Here is a 19,569-nt window from a genome sequence, read left to right on the forward strand (position 1 = left end):
TTCCTAGACGGAAGCGGAAGTGCTGAGTTGGCTTGCGGGACGCTCCGGCAGCGGGCGGTGACGTGGAGGCTGCTCCGGTTGTCGCTTCTGCTTCGGGGCGCGGAGGCTGCCAGGCCCGAAGATGCTCACCAAGTTCGAGACTAAATCGGCCCGCGTCAAAGGTACCCGGGGAGGGGGAGGAGGGCCCGTCTCCTTAGCGTTGCTCAGGTCTACTCGGGAGTAAGCCCTGCTGCTTTGCTCCCGGGTTAGTGCGCGCACGGTCGTAGCCTTCCGCTTACGTGTGAAGTGCTCCCCGTTAAGAATGGCGGGGCTTGCTTCCGAGTAGACCTGCACGGGATTGCCATTGGGGCAGAGGGTTTTTCCGCCTTGGGGAATCAGTGCGAAAGTAGTGAAGGTTACAAGCGCAACTTCTTGCGTTGTTGGTAGATAACGGGAATGTTGGCACATTTGTGTGTGAGAGAGAGAGATAAATCACATCTACAAACGTTATATATGTATACACACACATTTATGTATGTATTTATATACGTTTATGTGGGTTTGCATAGTGAGTATATTAAAGGGTGTGTACGTGAATAGTTACCAGCCAATATATAGCTCTGTTCGTGTCCACACACTTTAATATATGCCATAAAACAGGGACTTAAGTTTTTTTCATATATCATTGGGTAATGTAGATCCATATGTGTCTGAAATTTGGGGTCGAGGCAATGTGGCAGTTACCCACCAGAGATGGGGGAGCCTTGGAGTCAGTGTGGTGTAATGGTTAGTGGATTTGAATGTGACCCAGGAGACGGGTTCAAATTTCCACTGGAAGTTAAATATTTTGCTGGCTGGCTGCATGGAATGTAGACAGCAAAAATAGTAAGAACAAATATGTTGTCAATAATAATAATAATAATAATTTATAATTTGTACTCTGCCCATCTGGCTGGGCTTCCCCAGCCACTCTGGGCGGCTTCCAACAAAGATTAAAAATACATTAAAACCATCCTTCCCCCTTTTCCTTCCCAGGGCTGAGCTTTCACCCTAAGCGGCCTTGGATCTTAACAAGTCTGCACAATGGAGTAATCCAGCTCTGGGACTACCGGATGTGTACACTCATTGACAAATTTGATGAACACGATGGTAAGTGGAGCTCCCTTACAATGTTCACATATATGCAGGATCTCTTGCCTAAAAAATGTGGGAGCCTGTGGTGCTTTATTGCATATCTTACTGCAAATCATGATGTGAGTAGAAGCAGAAATACAAGTGGCTCTGATCATCTCAAATTGGCAAGTGGATGTTTGATTGCCTGTATGAAGGTTTTTGTGACATGTTTTGCTGCAACACTTCAAAGCAAATTTAACTTAAACCTATATAGGCCTTTGTCTGCCACCTTTTTATATGCAGAGAGACTCATCCTCTGAATTAACTTCTTTCCTTTATTCTGTTCCTGTTCATGTTATTCTATGAACTTGGAGCTATATTTGGGATGGGGGGGAAGTGCATATTTGTTTTTAAGTGCTGTGGTGGGATTTTTGTAACAGAAGCTGCAGTATAAAGTTCCAAGGTGGGAGTTCATGAAAATTGGATCTTTCTAGAGTGGGGTTTGCAAGAAACGTGGGCTAAAAGTAGACCCAATTGCAGCCCATCAACCTCACACAATCCCCCCAGCAGGCTGTTGGATCTCAGTCCCAAGGAAGGTGTATGTGTGTGTATAGGACAAGAGAGTCTTGCAGCTGTGGCGTCTTGCAGCTGCTGTTGCCGCCAAAGCAACTAAGAGTCGGCTGGAGGAGCAGTATGGTTTGGGGCTATGGAATCCCAGTGTTGAGTCAAGTAAGAACTCTTTCTCATTGACAGGAGAAGGTCCTGGGACAGGGAAGGGACTAGGAGAAGAAATCAAAGTAGCCAACTGGAATGGACAAAAATCTATTGAGTACTCCTGTTTAATAAGTACCAGAAATGGGGAAATATTTACACAGTCTTTTGTATGTGTGTGTTTCTAGGCCCTGTCAGAGGGATTGATTTCCACAAACAGCAGCCACTCTTCGTGTCTGGAGGGGATGACTACAAAATTAAGGTAACAAGGATCTCTTCACCCTCTTGCAAGAAGTCAGCAGGAGGAGAAATCTTTCGAAAGCTATTAGCCACGACAGTGCAATAGTGCCTGCATGGGCAGTGGCAGTATATCTCTGACTGCCAAGTGCTGAAGACAACCCCACTTTGGGGCTCCTCAGTGGGATATGACTGACAGCAGGCAGAAGTAGTATGCTGGACTTGATGAGCCCTATAGCCCTTACTATTACTCTGTTTTCTTTGGAGAGACCCAAGATAGAGCCATAGCTGGGCAGAAGGCTCATTTAGCAGTAGTCTTAGCACAGACGGATGAATATGTTTAAAGTTGCCAAATGGGATGCTTGTGGGGGAATCTGGAGTGCTCAGCTGTCTGATATATACACCCTGTCATGTCTGACTTTCAGGTCTGGAATTACAAGCTGCGTCGCTGTCTCTTCACCTTGTTGGGCCACTTGGATTACATCCGCACCACATTCTTCCATCATGTGAGTCCAGCAAGGCGATCCCAATCCTGCCTGTTTTGCTTTTTCCTGCCAAGATCCTGTTTTGACGCTCTACAGGCCTTTAGGTCTGAAGGCCCTAAAACAGCACTGGGGCAGCAGCTCTGCAAAGTATCTTTGCTGCCTCTTTTCATGAAAGCAGTATGTAGCAGAAAGAAAAGAAAGGGATGTGTATTTTTTTTGTTCGTAGGAATACCCTTGGATCCTGAGTGCTTCTGATGATCAAACCATTCGGGTTTGGAACTGGCAGTCCAGAACCTGTGTTTGGTAACCAAAACATATTTCTTCATTCAGATGTCTTTTGTTTGTGGTTCAAAAGCACTTTTATTGAAAGCAACCCCTGAGCCTTGTATTCTTCAATTCATAGGTGAAATTGGACAATTTATAAAATCATGTTGTCATCATATTATATATATAGCATTTTCTAAGTGTTCAGAGGATTTCAGGTACACTTTCTCAGAAATGCAGCAGCCTCATAAGTCAGGCATAGTGGTTAGTGTCAGGCTGGAACTGCTCATCTTTGAAACCCACTGGGTGCTTTCTGAGTGTGCTATGTCTTGGCATAACTTACATTGCAGGATTGTTAGGAGGAGGAGGGAGGAGAACTGCATCAGCTACCCCAGGTTCCTTGAAGGAAGGGTGGGATCAAAATGCAACCAAATATGCCACCTGAATTACGTGTTTCAGAAATCAACCTATTGTGAATGCAATGTTTTAACTGTTTTTAATTCTGAATTTTAAATTCCTGTAACTCGCCATAGGACTTGTTGGTAAAGGGCAAGTAATAAAATTAATAATAACACTTAATAAGTAAAAACAAATAATCAGTAAGCTGAGAGTGAGAAGCATGACTGGAGTGCTCACCAAGCCTCTTCCCTTGACTTTGATCCTCCTGGGAGTTAAAGGTGGAAGGTGGATAGCAGATCTCATGTTTGACACCTGCTGCTTGAAGTGAATTTCCTCACTTAGTACATTGCAGATAGCTGAGAGTGTGGAGATCTGGAGAGCCAAGAAATGCTGTTGTTTTTCTGGCCTTGTCAGGAATGGCGCAAAAGGGCAGCTAGCCCCTAACATGCATTGTTGGCCCTTTGCAAGAGGTTTATACTGAAGGCATCGATGACTCATGAATTTTCTAAATAAATTGCTCCCTGCTGTCTTGTTGAATGAATGTCTTTGATCCTGAATTCTCAGAGGAACTACTCATAAGTGTTTCCCTCTCTTCCTTGCCTTCTTCCTAGTGTGCTGACTGGACACAACCATTACGTGATGTGCGCTCAGTTTCACCCTTCGGAGGATCTGGTGGTATCAGCCAGCTTGGATCAGACTGTGCGCGTTTGGGATATTTCTGGTGAGCTGCCCAGGTCGAGGGGGCTGTCCAGCAGCAGCACCGCGGTCAAAACTGCAGTTGTTGAAAGCGGAGCACGAGAGAAGGAGAAGTTGACCGTAGACCATCCCGGCAGGGCAGAGGAGTAATTAGAGTCCAGCCCCATCTCTATGGCACCAGCTCTGCTTTGCAGAAGGTGCTGTGAAACCACAGGAGATCCTGGCACTGTGTTTCCCTCTGTTTTGCTTGATTCCATTTAATTTTGGGTAGAAACTGCCCACTCTGCACACTTAGCATCAGTTTGTGGCTCCTCAGCTGTTAACAGCAGTTGAGAAGTGCAGGAAACCCCTGTGCTGGGTGTAAATGTGCAACTAGCAACTCAGCACTACGTGGAAGGAGCCATGAACCTTGGGGCTCTGCGTGTGATCAGAGTTGTCCAACCAATCAAATACCTCTAGGAAATTCCTCTGCAGTTAGCCAGATGCCTCTGAGAAGCCCTCTCCCAACTGCCCTCTTCCACTTTTGATGCCAGCAACTGGGATTCAGTTTAGTTAACATGGCCAGTAGCTGCTGATAGATGTCTCTTTCTTCACTATGGCTGCCGAATCCCTGTTTAAAGACATCTATGGCTGCAGCCCTCACTTCATCTTCTGGCAGCAAATTCCATCAGAGAATTGTGCGTCGTGGTATCAGTTTAACTGGATGCACGATGGAATAATGCTCTTTCCCCAATTTCTGTAGTGCATTGAATCTCATTGGACCCCAAGTTCAAAGAATCTGTTCTTGATCTGGTGGAAACGGCATCACACAATTTGGGAGTATGCAGGCCCATATGATGGGCCCCTGGGCCAGAGCAAAGGAGCCAAGGCACCTGGGTGCTCATGGAGGAAGGATCCTGCTCCAGTGAAGCTGCAGGCCTTGGGGTCTAGCTCCTGGAAGCCCTCTGGAAAGTAAACCTGTTATGCAAGTGTGATGAACTTTTGGTGTTCCAGCTATTGCTGAACTGCAACTTCCATCACCCCTGGCCACTGACAAGGGATTCTTTGCAGAATGCTTAAAGCTAGGGAGTCATGCCCTGGTTGTAAAAGAGGGAGTCTGAGGAGGTGGGAGTGTGGAACATGAAATCTGGGGGCAACGGCCCCTCCCCTCGTGAGTGCACAATAGACTTTCCGCTTTCTCGACTGCAGTTTTCAGCTAGGTGGGCTGCTGGAGTTTCGTAGCACACATTCAGACATGACCCAGCTGTGGGGAGGGCAGGAGAGAGGATTGCTGCTTCCTGGCTACTGACGAGGAGAGCTTTGTAATCTCTTTTAACAGCACCCTTGTTGCTACGTTCACAGACTCTCTCAGCAGAATTCCAAACTGGTTGTTTGGAAGACCCATAAACTATTCCAAGATCTGGAAATGTTGAGTTAATTCCCACTGCTGGTTGTTATCCTCTCTCAAAATGCCAGTTAGAGAGCAAAGTGCTGGGGCGAAGGGAGTGTCACCTGCACAACAACGGTAGGCCAGAATTGTCCCCATGATGCAGATAGGTCCATAGCTTGTCTTAAGTCCACCTAGTGAGCTGGCCAAGCTCAATTGGAACCTGGAATGTCTTTCACTACCTCCCTGTGCTAATTCTTGTTCCTTACATTTGACAATGGAAATTTTATCCTGGGTTTATAGTGATTTGTAGCCTCGTCCCGAACTCTCCTGATAATTAGAGGGATGTTGTGGATTTGCTGCACTTCTTGGAGAAAACAGACAGTCATATCAGCCATATGGGTGGGTTTCTAGGGCAACTGAGTGCAGGGTCCTCGTTGTTCCTGCTGAAAGAGTGCGTGAAAGGAGCCAATTTGGGTCTGGATTCTGGTTGCCGTATTAAAATGCATGAAAAAGCTGCGTTGTAACTGAAGTTTCCCTGCTCTTGATACTAACAATAACCTGTCGGGGGTGTTTCTGAAATAACTCCCTTTTTTCCTCCCTGCACCCTTTTAATCCAGGTGGAAGCTGAGCCTTGACATGGATGGCAGGAAGGGAAGGCTTAACAAGAGTTAATGTTTCACAGCAATTTCCTAACCATTCCTTGCCGGGGGCACTCTTTGTTCTTAAAAGGTTGAGCCTTATTGAGGTTCCAGGCAGCAAAAGGCTGGGCTGGGGAGTTCTGGAAAAGCTCTAGAAACAAGATGGTGCTAGACTTCCTAATGAGTTGGGAGTGCTGTGAGCTGCGTCCAGGGTGGTCTAACGCTCCGAGGGTGATGCTTGTTCTTCAGTTCTTGCCTGAGCTTTCAGAGTCCCCTTTAACCGTACCCAACTACCCGGGAGCCAGACAGTGCCTTCGCATGACCAGGTTGTCTAACTGCTCTGCAGACCACATTAATCCCCACAGCTCTTGTACATCTGCCTGCCTGTCTCTCACACAAACACCTCACTCTCTCTCCCACAGCATTAAATAGCTGGTTCATTCTGTGAGTGTCCTCCTTTCCCTCTGGATTTGTGTAGCTTCTCCAAAAATTTTCCATCTGTTGTTCAGTTCCTTTGCCACCTCCATGAAGCCAGATGTTTCAGTATCTCCTGGATCAGGCCTGCAGGTGGTTCCTTCCACTCTCGACTCAAGGAAGCTGCTGCCTGAGCCTAGACCTTCCTGGATCTCAGCCCATTGCATCAGGTTCCTTGTTGAAAGTGCCCGCCTGGTTATGTGAACTTGATAGCTTTTAACAGCCAAATCTGTATTTCAAATAAGAGGCCAGAATGCTTCAGATCCAATATACTAGGTACCGATTAACTTTTTTCCCCATTTCTCTTTGGCCTTCAACCAAGTAACTCAGCAGCGGCAGCATTCCTAGCCTGGTGATTTTTTGCTTCCTGATTGCAAAGTTGTCTCAGTTTCCCTAGTGAACTGCAAAGAAATGTAGAAATCACTTCCAACTGTGCATTGTTCTAGTAGATGTTCGTAGGGAATGAAAATAACCCATGGTCCCTTTTCTCTCTGTTCCATTTCACCCGTTTATGTCTTCCATTTATATAAACAGCCTGTCTCTGAATTTTGGAGCATCCTCTCACTAACCTCATGTTCTGCCCCTGCTCTCTTCACTCTCACCTTTTGTGAAGGCCTGAGGAAGAAGAACCTCTCCCCGGGAGCCGTGGAGTCGGACGTTAGGGGAATCACTGGAGTAGATCTCTTTGGCACCACTGATGCAGTGGTGAAGCACGTCCTTGAGGTACTCCTGGCTTGGGCAGGGGTGGATGGGGGAGGCACCTTTGCATAACTGCTATTTTAAACTGCTCAGAACACAAGCAGCTGTTGGCAGGGGCTTTGGACCCTGCCCTGAGTAATTCTGCAACAAGGAGAAGCAAGACCTGCAACCTCCAGAGCTGGATTGCAAGAAAGATCCTTGCTTCAGGGATCAAGCCTATTGCAAACCATTGTTTATATGGTGCCACCCATGTGCAAAGTATTAAGAGCATAGCACCCTGCCCTGAGAAGCGTGTGGTCTAAAATTCAGCTCTGGGGAACGGTACCAGAAGCGGGATGGGAAATGAAGTAGGGAGCAGGCAGGGGGAAGAGTTCACGTCCGTTGCAGTTCTTGGACTTAATAATTTGGATACTGAAAGGTTATGGCAAAGGCTTTGGGGGAAAGCAGGGTGGGTGTTCGAAGGAAGGATTTGAAGCAAGTTAGAGAGGTAGCCTCAAAAGGGTGTTCTGGAAGGTGGTTCCAGACATAGGAGGAAAGGGTGAAAGGGCAGGGAAGTTTGAGGGCGTAAGAAAGAAATCTTGGGTTGGTCAAGTGTGGGTGGAGTTGGACAAACGAAACTCTAGGTGGGAAAATAACAGGGTCCTAGGATGGAGGAGTGGAGAGCTTTGAAGAGAAGGAGCTCACTGTGGATTGGAGTCGAGGGCATTATGTGGTCAGTGAGAAAGATGGATGGTTTTGATGGCTGAATTCTTGGTAAAGAGGTGAGAGGGCTCAGAGGTGACTGCAGAAGACCAGGGAGGAGGCGGTTGCATTTGTTTCCTCTCCCCTTGGCCCAGATTGTAAAGCAGAGTTTTTGCTGAGGGAGGAGCAAAGAGAGGCAGGACCACATTAGCCCCTTCTGACTGTAGGGATGGAGTGGGTCCCTTTGGATTAGCAGACAGGGGGTGGCAGCTACATCAACTCTGCTCCTCACATCCCACTGACTGGCACGTGTTGCCACTGTATGTTGCCACTTCCCAAAATGGCAGCCTCGGCCTGAGATTAGTTACCTTCTTCTCATAGGGGCACGACCGTGGTGTGAACTGGGCCGCTTTCCACCCCACCATGCCCCTCATAGTTTCAGGGGCTGATGATCGGCAAGTCAAGATCTGGCGGATGAATGGTAAGCGCCGTCCACTTCCTTCCTCCCTCCCTCCCTCCCTCCATGAAGTCAAGTTGCAAGAGCAAGGACCCAGCCGCATACACTGCTAGGCTGGCTGGGCACTTAAGAGAAGGAACCTTGGCTGCAGGGTGGGAATCTGATCCAGCATTGATAGCTGTTTAGAAATGAGCCCAGCACCGGAAGGAATTGCTTCTCTGGTAGGTTAGGGGAAGAAAGCGGGCAAACTTATGCCAAGCTGCAGTAGAAGATTGCAGGAGCCTTAGGAATGCCTTGCCAGCCCAGTTTAAAAGTCCGTCTGGCTTGAGCTTCCTTGGGAGGCAGGCAAGCAGAGCCTGGAAGTGATGGCCTTTGGTTGTTATCCTTCTGCCAGAAGGCCAAGGCCTTTGGAAACTAAGTTGCAGGCACTGTTGACCACTGGGCTGACGTTGGGGCAAACTGTGTTTTAATTGCTGGCTCCAAATGTGTTCTGCATTTTAATCATTAACTGCATTTTAGCTTTTAACTCATTTGTGCTCATGACTTATTTTGTAATGTTATTTTTAATTGTTGTAAGCCGCCTTGAATCCCAGCTTGGGAGAAAAGTGGGGTATAAATGCGTTAAAAGGGTAAAAACAATTAGCACCAGAAAAGGCTGTGCACCAGAACTGCTCTAGGCAACTATCAGGACCAATTTCCTATGTAGGACCTTGTAGAGTTGCTCTACAAGCTCGAGGGGAGGGTCTCATCTCCCTGACCTCTCTGCCAAGGAAGTGGTTCGTGATCACCAGCCTTCTTATCCTTAGAGTCGAAAGCCTGGGAGGTAGACACCTGCCGCGGACATTACAACAACGTCTCTTGCGCCGTGTTTCACCCCCGCCAGGAACTCATCCTCAGCAACTCTGAGGACAAGAGCATCCGTGTCTGGGATATGTCTAAGCGGTAAGTGCACCATCCTGCCTGCCCTTCCTGATCTCGGGATATCGGGCCCTGCACTATTTAAAAGAATACGCTCTGGAATGCCAAGTGCCTGGCTGGAATACACAGGAAGCTGCCTTATAGAAAGTCAGGCTATCAGTCCATCTAATCAATTTTGTCTGCAGTGGCTCCCCACAGTTTAAGCAGGGAGCTTTTCCCCAGCCCTGTCTGGAGATGCCATTGGGGATTGAACCCTGGGGCCTCCTCCTCACAAGGCAGAAGCTCTGCCACTGATCTCCGGCCCTTCCGCTGTGTGATGGAGGGATCCAAAACTCAGAGCCACCAGATCTTGGGGTCAGGTGAGGAAGGAGTGTTAGTAAACGTTTGGATGGTGTTGGCCACATTAGTCCGCAGGCCAGAGGTTCCCCAACCCCTCTGTTAGGAAAATAGCTGCTTTGAGGCTATCAATTGAATAAACCAGTCCAGTTGTTTTGTGTTAATTAGTCTGCCTCTGTTTTTCATTCTCCCCTTCCCAGCACGGGAGTCCAGACTTTCCGCAGGGATCACGACCGCTTTTGGGTGTTGGCAGCTCACCCCAACCTCAACCTCTTTGCTGCAGGTAATGGGATCTGTTCTTGAAGTCACTTTGGATTTGATGATGAGTTTTCACTAGATGCCAAAAAAAAGGATCTCCTTCACCCAAAAGGCAAACAGATTTATGGTGGCATCTGCTTTTGTGATTTCAAGCCCATGCCATGGCATGCACAGAATGGTCTCTGCAGATGGCAGATATAACTGTATAATTTTAAAGAAAATGGGGCCAAATATTATGAAGTGCAGAGGATCAGTTCATGTATTTAACAAGTAGGCAGTGTCCAGTCCAGGGGTGGGGGAATCTTTTGCTCCAGGGGCCAGATCTTTTATCAAGCTTGGCCTCACCGGCCAAATTTGACAGGTGGGTGGGGCTTATGATCTGTCAGTCACATGCCATTATTATAACATCTCATGATTGATGTGTGAGTGGGGTCACCCACCCACCTGCATCCCTCTTGTGGCTTTGCAGGTCTTCCCATGCTTTAAACCCAATGTCAGAGGTTTAAAAGAGGAACACAGGAATACCTGGAAAGTGCCCTTTGAAGCATCTTGCACCTTCTCCTTTAAAGGTGCTTTAATATGCCTTTGCTTGCAAAACAGTCAAGTGTTCTAATGAATACACTTAACCTGGCTGCATTGGTCTTTGGAGAGAATAAGCTGCTGTGGAACCTTGATCTGGAACGTGCTCTCATTCCCGATTGGGCCCTGGTACTGGATTTCCTGTTGAAAAGCTCTCCCTTCTGACTGCACATTGCTCGCATAGCTTCCACTCTCTGCAAACAGCATTCGGGGGGGGGGGGGGTCAAATAGCAAGGCAAATTTTCAGGCGGAAACCTGCATGGGCACCTGATCTGGATTGGGGCCCTGCAGCTGCTTTGTTTTTGTTGTGCTGTTGTTGTAAAACAAAACAAAAATTACCAAAAAGCACCAATAAAATAAACATTCATCCTGGCACTAAGCTCCCAAGATAGCCAGGTTTTCAGCTGGTGCCAAAAGCTTAACATTCCTGCCTCGGATGAGGAAGAGCTCAAAGGTGCAGGGCCACCACTGAGACAATAGCTGCTGGGGCTTCTCCTAGCCCCACCTTGAGATGCCATAGGGAAGAGTGTCTGCCTTGCAAGCGGAAGGTCCCCGGATTCAATCCCTGGCATCTCCAGCTAGGCTTTGGTCAGTCTCCTGCCTAGAATTCTGTAGAGCCACTGCCAGACATTGCAGACAATACTGAGCTAGAGTCTCGCTTGGTACAGTGGTACCTCAGGTTACAGATGCTTCAGGTTACAGACTCTGCTAACCCAGAAATAGTACCTCGGGTTAAGAACTTTACTTCAGGATGAGAACAGAAATTGCGTGGCGGCAGCAGGAGGCCCCATTAGCTAAAGTGGTACCTCAGATTAAGAACAGTTTCAGGTAAACAAGAGATCTCTGGAACTAATTAAGTTCTTAACCCGAGGTACCATTGTATAAGGTATAATCTGCTTCCACACCAGGGATTAAACCTCTGACCTTCCGTGTACATGGCAAGTGCTCCATCCTTGTGCTGTGACCCTTCAGCCTGGAGGGCATGCTATTTTGCCTCTCCCCCCCCCCCCCGCAAGGTGCCGTGAGTCTGCTTGTAGCGTTGGCTGCAGAAGTCTTAACACGGCTGCCTCTCTCTCCGGTCTCCAGGACACGATGGCGGCATGATTGTCTTCAAGCTGGAGCGTGAGCGTCCAGCATACGCTGTGCATGGCAACATGCTCTACTACGTGAAGGACCGCTTCCTGCGACAGCTGGACTTCAACAGCTCCAAAGATGTTGCCGTAATGCAACTGAGAAGGTGAGGAGGTCCTCATCTGCTCGATGCCTTCCACCACAGTTGCTAGTGGTTGTTTTGTGCTTCTTGTGGGCGGAGAAGGCTGCATGCGCTGCTTGTACACAAGAACACCATAAGAGCCTGCTGGATCACGCCAGTGGCCCATCGAGTCCAGCATCCTGTTCTCACAGAGGTCAGCCAGCTGCCTTTGTTGGGAAACCAGCAAGCAGGCCCCGAACACGAGAGGAGGAGGAGGAGTTTGGATTTGATATCCCGCTTTATCACTACCCTAAGGAGTCTCAAAGCGGCTCACAATCTCCTTTCCCTTCCTCCCCTACAACAAACACTCTGTGAGGTGAGTGGGGCTGAGAGACTTCAGAGAAGTGTGACTGGCCCAAGGTCACCCAGCAGCTGCATGTGGAGGAGCAGGGAATCAAACCTGGTTCACCAGATTACGAGTCTACCGCTCTTAACCACTACACCACACTGGCTCTCTCTCTCTCCCTCACTGTGGTTACCAGCTACTGTAGTTCAGAAGCATTACCACCTCCTAACCATGGAGGCAGACAACCAGCAGAGCACCTTGCAGCCCAGGACCTTTTTTGGGGGGGGTCATGGGGGTTCTTTCCTTCTGCGTCAGTGGCTGCTGCTTTAAGCCAGAGCTGTGACACAGGCCAGCTACTATTTGTGCTCTTCCTGCTTTCCTCATTTGTTACTTTCCTCCTTCTCAGCGGCTCCAAGTTCCCTGTGTTCAACATGTCCTACAACCCTGCAGAGAACGCCGTCCTCCTCTGCACGGTAAGCTGAAGCTAACCTGGAGTTCCGCAAGCCTTGTTGGGTGACTTCATCGCCCTTTGCTAAGGGGTTTGGGGCTCGTTTTGAGGCCTTGCCACTTGTGGGGCTCAGTCCTGCAGGGGCGATGTGCATGTCCACCTTTTCAGAAAGTGGAAGAACAGGGCGGCTGCCCAAGGAACCTGCTACTTGCCTTGGACAAAAAGGGCCCTTCTAGTCCAGTATCCTTACTTCCCACAGTAACCAACCAGAAACCTCCAGGGAGGCACACACCCCCGGCCCCTCCCAGCTTGTATTTACAGATTTGGATCCTCCAGATTCAGAGGTAGTCTATTGCCTTTGTGGCTTAATGCCCACGGATAGATCTTCTCTTCCTTGAATTTGCCTAATTCTAGATTACTAAATCTGAATTACTGCAGTGCGCTCTATGTGGGGCTTCCCCTGGGCTTGACCTGCAGGCTAGTGCCGAATGCTGGAGCGCGATTGCCAAGCAAAAGAAACAAGCACAAACAGTTGAAAGAAATCCTAGTCCCGAGAGAGCTGGTCTGACGTGTAGAATTCTTCCTCTCTCCACAGAGAGCCAGTAATCTGGAGAACAGCACCTACGACCTGTACACCATTCCTAAGGATGCTGATTCCCAGAATCCTGATGGTGAGCTTTGCATCTGTTCCTCCCTGCCTCCACTGCCTTCCCCCGCCCTCCGAAAATCACAACTGGGTTCCTTCTCCACCATTCCTGCGGAGCCCACATGCTCTTGGCAGGTTCCTTTGACTTGAAAAATTCATGTTTGTCCCCCTCGCTTTTACGGTTGCAAATATATTTTTTATAAATCAGTTATTAGAAACTATCCATCCTGCCTCTCTGCCCAGCAGGCGCCTCACTGGCTTGCCTGTTGTGATGGATCTCCTAGCAAAGCAGCTCCGTCCCAGGCAGGCCTCTCTGCTTCCAAAGTAGCTGTACAAGTGCCCAGTGCTCATTCTCTCCCTCTTGGCCAATTCCAGACCAGGCGTGTAATCTGCCCATCAAAATGTGCTGCTGGAACCTCTTCCTTCCAAGTGCCTCTCGTTCCACTTGGGAGTTGAAGTTCCAGCTGGGTCTCCCCTGCCTCTGACGTCACGGCAGTAAAAGCTCCCGGAGTAAGTTCCAGTGATGCATGAGCCAGGCCAGCCCTCCCGCATTAGCAGATTTATGGGCTCTGCGTGGCTGCCAGGCGCCATTTGCTATAAAGGCAATGTTACCTCCCCTCGTTCCGAGACACAGAAATTCTGCTAGTTGCTTTCCAGCCTTGCTGTGAGCTGAGCTCCTCCTGGCACCCAGAGCTCTGGGGCGCTTTCGATTCTCGCTCTTATATCCCGCGATGTTGGTAGCTCTTGCAAGCAAATATTTGGGCCGCCCCGTTTCCTCACCATTTTCATAGCGGTAAGAGTGTTAAGGCTCTTCTTTTCGCTTTGTGTGATGGCAAAAAGAGGAAAATTAGTTTCCTACTGTGCTTTCCAAACATGAAGGCGGTACTGGTATATTCTTGTGGCCTTTCCCTTTTTGATTATGTGCATTACCACCAAAATCATCAAGTGGGGAACTGTTGGATAATTTGCAGATATTTGCAGAGTAACCATGCAAAGAGGGCCCAGTATACTTATCTCCTGTATAACTGACGGAATGGTATACCTGAAGGAGCATCTCCACCCCCATCGTTCAGCCCAGACACTGAGGTCCAGCTCCAAGGGCCTTCTGGGGGTTCCCTCACTGAGAGAAATGAAGTTACAGGGAACCAGGCAGAGGGCCTTCTCGGTAGTGGCTCCCGCCCTGTGGAACGCCCTTCCACCAGATGTCAAGGAGATAAAGAGCTGCACAACTTCTAGAAGACACCTGAAGGCAGCCCTGTATCAGGAAGTCTTTACCGTTTGGTGTTTTATTATGCTTTTATATTTTGTATGGAATCTGCCCAGAGTGACTGGGGCACCTAGCCAGATGGATGAGGTATAAATAAAACAATAACAACGGGGGTAGGAAGACTGAGGCAGCTAGCCTAAAAGACTGCTGAGTGAGGAGAGATCTGAGCTTGGGACATCTTGGTCTGTTTTAATGACTACACTTGATAATGTTGAGAAGTTGCAGTTCCCAGTGTGTTGGGGTTTTTTGGGGGGTTTTTTTGTCATCTGCACTAGGGAAGGCCTTCCAGGTGTTATTGGACTCCAGTTCCCATCAAGCCCACCCAGCATGGTCAATGTTCAGCGAAAGCCTGCATTCGCTCCATAGGACGCACACACATTTCCCCTTCATTTTTGGAGGGGGAAAAGTGCGTCCTATAGACGCTCTATATAAGACGCACCTGATCACAAGGCGCACCTAGTTTTTAGAGGAGGAAAACAAGAAAAGCCAGCAAGAGCCACAGACATGCTCACTCAGCGCGGCTCTTTAAAGAGAGAGTGGCTCTTGCTGGCTTTTCCGGGATGTGGGAGAAGGGACTGACGGGCTGCCCTCTGTCCCTTCTCCCACCTCCCTGAAAAGCCAGAGCAAGCTGCGCAGCTATCTCTGAAGCCAGCACAACAAGAGGCGCTGCGCAGCTCTCCCTCTTGCTGTTCTGGCTTCAGAGATAGCTGCGCAGCCTGCATTCGCTCCATAAGACGCACACATATTTCCCCTTACATTTTAGGAGGAAAAAATGTGTGTTTTATGGAGCAAAAAATACGGTACTGCCCTTTGGCTGCAGGAAGCACTGAGCCCTGCGTCTTTGGTGGCTTCACCTGCATATCTGAAGCGGCTCAGATTCCTCACTGTGTGCAGTTCTCTCCCGGAGAGGCATCTTCTCTTGACACTCGTTGCTTTGTGCTTCAGTGCGAGGCAACAGCTGCTGGAAGCAGAGGCAAGGGAGGGGCCTGTGTTGGCTACAGGACCCTCGGCGCTTGCTTTGTTTGGCTGCAGAGGCATAGCTCATTAGCGTGACATAGTGGCGTGTCAGACGGGATGGCTGCTTCCTCCTTTGCCAGCCAGTCGTGGCGCCGGTTCCCCCAGCGACTGCTTGGCTCCTTCAGTGGGCCACTTTGAGAATCCAAAAGTATGTGTCAGAGGCAGAGAGGAGGAGGGCCTGGATCTTACATGTAGCCTGAGGTTAAATGGGAGTCGGAGGGGGGGGGGGTAGGGAGAGAGCAGCTGATCCGCAGGAGCAGAGCTGGAGCAGAGCCAGCGGTATATGACTTAATGCCTATCATTTATTATTCCACCCCACCCCCAGCTCCTGAAGGGAAACGCTCCTCTGGGCTGACAGCTGTGTGGGTAGCTCGGAACCGCTTTGCTGTCTTGGATCGGATGCACTCGGTGAGTGGGGAGAACCACATAGCTCAGCGGCAGGACATCTGCCTGGCATGCAGAAGGTCTGAGGTTCATTCCCCAGTGGAATCTCCAGGGAGGGTGGGAGGGACTCCCTTTCTGAAACCCTGGAGAGCTGCTGCCAATCAGTGTTGATAAAATACTGAGCTAGGATGACTTAGGGTCTGATTCGGCATAAGCTTCATATGAAACGCTCTGCCTGTCCCATCAAGCCTTGCTTTCCTTCCCATGAGCCTCAGCTTCTCCTGCCTGAGCTTGGAACTTCCACAAGTTTCATGGAATCCTGATAGAGAAACGTTGATTTAGGAAGAGAGGATGAAAATCAAAGAAGTCTGTGCATTGGAGCACTGGAATTTATTATTATTATTATTATTATTATTATTATTATTATTATTATTACAACAATTCATTAGTCACTTTCTAAACCATTGTTTCGAGATAATTTTACACGTAAGATAGTTAAAAACAGTTAAAAACACAAAGAGAGCAAATACGTTTAACACAAGGCAGAAGTCCTAACACGTGGGCGCTCGTGGTAGAGACCCATCCATCAAGCTGGGAAATCCTATCGGAACAGAAATGCTCTTTCTGGAAGGTGCAGTTATTCCCTGACAGGAACACTGTTCTCCGTGTTGCATATGGTGAGCCTGAGAGAATTTATGGCTTGGCCAAGTCCCCTGAGGCAATTCATGTCAGCCAAGATTCAAATGGAGCGTTCTGCTTCGCAGCTTAGTCTCAGCCACTACACTGCACTGCTGCTCTCTGTTTGTTTGTTTGTTTGTTTGTTTGTTTGTTTGTTTGTTTCTCTCTCTCTCTCTCTCTTCCCTGTCACTCTCTTGATTGTGAGCTATCCCTGCAAGCCGTTGTCAGGTTATGTGGCAGATTAAAATGAGAAGGCAGCACTGAGTAGCAAGCAAAGGTGCTGAGTAGCTCTGTGTGAGGTCCTGAGCCAGCAACGAGTCTTGTTCTTCCGGATTTCGCTTTCATGTGCCTGATTTCTCTCTTCCCTCCTCTCCCTGATTTTTGCGGTCTCTTGCCTGCCTGCTGAAATGGCAGATTCTGATCAAGAACCTGAAAAATGAGATCACCAAGAAGGTCCAGGTTCCCAACTGCGATGAGATTTTTTACGCTGGGACTGGGAACTTGCTGCTGAGAGATGCTGATTCCATCACCCTCTTTGATGTGCAGCAGAAACGGTAAGAACCTTCAGCAGCAGATGACCTCTGACCTGGGGTGGTGGTGGTGGAGTCCATCAGACAAACTGCAGGTGGGCAACGACCTTTACCAGCTTTGTCACTTTGATACGGAAGCCCAAGGCTGTAATTGTAGAACCCTCTGATTTCCTTCTCTCTGGATGGGGGAGTAGAAGCACCTGGCCGGATTTGGCCCAGAGGCTTCCAGTTGCTGATCCTTACCAAACATTTGCAGATTTTTTTCTGTGAGTGCCTTTGAGCTGCCTGGTTTCCTTAAGATACCACAGATAATGTGCATATTGTAGCGTATCTGGGGGTGTTCTTGGCCACCAGGGATTCCCAGAGAGCTGCCCTAGAGAAAGGAGAAGAGCTGGTTTCTGTGGGCCAGTTGAGGCAGATTCGGCATAAGTCTCACATGGTCCGTAGGCTAAAGCCTTTTTCTGCCCGTGGTACTACCTCACCACCCCACCCCACCCCCGCCAATTGATTGCTGCTTCTCCTACGTTCGAATAGTGGGCAAATGGGGAAGAAGGGAAGGTGCCGTGTCCTGGTGTGACTTCATGGACTGGGGGGCTGCTCCCTTCCTGCAGGACTCTGGCCTCTGTCAAGATATCCAAAGTGAAGTATGTCATCTGGTCGGCTGACATGTCTCACGTGGCTCTCCTGGCAAAGCACGGTAAGAAGAGGCCTCATAGGTGTCTTGACAGCAAGGCCCAAGGCTTTTGTATCAGTGATTTTCGTATTCTGAGTTGCTCTATTTTGCAGCTTCCTCATCTTCCCCCAATGCTTTGCTTTTGACTGTAAGCTACTTTTTAAAATTATTCTTCTCTTCTCTTTGTGTGTGTGTGTGTGTGTGTGTGTGTGTGTGTGTGTGGAGTGGGGCAGAGGGACAGAGGGGAGTTAAAGTGCCATACATAACTTTAGGGCTGGGTGGTGCATTCATTTAAGGCTCTTTCCCCACAAGTTTACATGTTGGGTTTTCTCTTAATCACTGTAGTTTCAAATGGGTTTGCTGGTAGGCCAGCAGATCTGCACCCTTTTCTTTTATTGCAGAAAATCACGTTGGCATCTTTCTGTTCTTTGTTAGTTACCCATGTTGCTTTAAGGGGTGGGAGGAAAGAATGAATGGGGTCCCTGCCCTGAGGAGCTTGCAAAGGCAAACCTTGACTGAGTGAAGAGAAGAGCCATTAACAGGAATGATCCCCATTTGTCTCCTTTTCCTTCCTCCAAGGAGCTCACTGCTGCAGATACGGGAATCTCTCCGTCTCCCTGCTCCAAAGCAACCTTTGGAGATAGGTTAGACTGAGAGAGACTGGCTGGCCCACACCTGCCCCCCTGAGCTTCACGGTTGAATGGGTATTTGAATCAGGGCCTCCCAGCCTAGGCACTACACTGTCCCAGTGCCCTGTACTTTGGATTTGTTTCAGTTGGGGTTACTTAGGAGTAAGCCCTCTTGAGCATGACATCTCTCCTCTGCTCTGCCTCTCCAGCCATCATGATTTGCAACAGGAAGCTGGAGTCGCTTTGTAACATCCATGAGAACATCCGGGTCAAGAGCGGCGCCTGGGACGAGAGTGGGGTCTTCATCTACACCACAAGCAACCACATCAAATATGCCGTCACCACCGGGTAAGCGGGCAGCGTGAATGGACTGCGGCGTCCAGCAGAATATCAATGATCAAGATGATGGTGCTTCCAAAAATGCTATCCAGGATGGTTGTAAATAAAAGTGGCACTTATTTTTACTTTGATCACTGCCCTCTGAAGCATAAGCCAAAGCTCCTCTCCTGAAGTTGCTTTTGGGCCTGCTTTTTCAGCAGCCATACCTGTGTTTTGAAGATACATGAATTAGCACTGTGCAGACAGGGAAAACCTGATATGCTCATTAACAACAACAACACAAGCTTCCCAGGGACAAAGTACTCTGCATCATAGCTGCAAAACAGGAGTTCTCTCAAGGCTCTAAAAAGCTGGTGTGCAGCCAGTCCCCAGTAGGATTTAGTAACAGCATTAAAATCCTTGTTAGCACCTGGTCTTGAGAGGAAGCCTGCACTTGCTTTTTAAAGAGAGACATGCATGCAGTTTGTTAAACCATGGCTAGTTAGATTATCTGAGCCTTCTCAGTGGTATGTTTACTGCCCAACAGACCATGATCTGGATCCATGGTTTGTTGTTGGCTTGTAAACCTCAATTTGTTTTAACTGTGGCGTGGTGTTAAGTGTGACTCAACAGCTACTAGCCATGATGGCTGTGCTCTGCCTCTATAGTCAGGGACAGTAATGCTTCTGAAGACCAGTTGCTGGGAACAGTTACAGGAGGGGGACTGTGCTCTTGAGCTCAGATCCTGCTTGAAAGTCTCCCCACGGGCATCCAGCAGGCTCTTGCGCTCTTATAAACAGAGCTGACCTGAGTGAACAGAAATGGCAGAGACCAAGATCTGAAAGGAGTTTGCCAAGGAGGATGGCTCATGGATGTAAAGATCATGGAGCTCGAGTGCCCTTCCTCTCCCTTTCCAGTCCCTAGTAGAAGCAAAGCTTAGTTAGAGCTCAATCATTATATTAAATCAGTCTTACTATAAAGTTCCAAAGCTTATCCAATAGCAGAAAGTGTCCTCCCCCCCCCCCCCACTTTCAATCTTGTAAATTTAAAGGGCGGTCCCCATTTTCTGCCCATTCCCCCTGTCAGGCTTCCGGGAATTGGATCCTTCCCCAGTGGCAGTAAATAAGCGCAGATCAAACGAAAGGAGC

At 48.6% G+C, this 19,569-nt stretch overlaps 1 protein-coding gene across 1 annotated transcript in view; it reads left to right on the plus strand.

The window, feature by feature from the left end:
- The first annotated feature begins 7 nt into the window (after positions 1-7).
- Positions 8-19,569, plus strand: part of COPA (COPI coat complex subunit alpha) — a 32,414-nt gene continuing 12,852 nt past the window's right edge. Inside the window, 18 exon segments of the mRNA XM_083717836.1 lie at positions 8-161; positions 1,015-1,128; positions 1,992-2,065; positions 2,466-2,546; positions 2,752-2,828; positions 3,800-3,909; positions 6,979-7,088; positions 8,127-8,226; positions 9,009-9,144; positions 9,657-9,739; positions 11,380-11,530; positions 12,238-12,304; positions 12,875-12,950; positions 15,535-15,617; positions 16,686-16,825; positions 17,413-17,498; positions 18,313-18,450; positions 18,453-18,541. Of these exon segments, the coding sequence (XP_083573962.1) occupies positions 122-161; positions 1,015-1,128; positions 1,992-2,065; positions 2,466-2,546; positions 2,752-2,828; positions 3,800-3,909; positions 6,979-7,088; positions 8,127-8,226; positions 9,009-9,144; positions 9,657-9,739; positions 11,380-11,530; positions 12,238-12,304; positions 12,875-12,950; positions 15,535-15,617; positions 16,686-16,825; positions 17,413-17,498; positions 18,313-18,450; positions 18,453-18,541 (1,755 nt within the window). The 5' untranslated portion in view covers positions 8-121.

The sequence above is a fragment of the Podarcis gaigeae genome, assembly GCF_964106915.1.
Source record: "Podarcis gaigeae genome assembly, chromosome: 16".
Lineage (NCBI taxonomy): Eukaryota > Metazoa > Chordata > Lepidosauria > Squamata > Lacertidae > Podarcis > Podarcis gaigeae.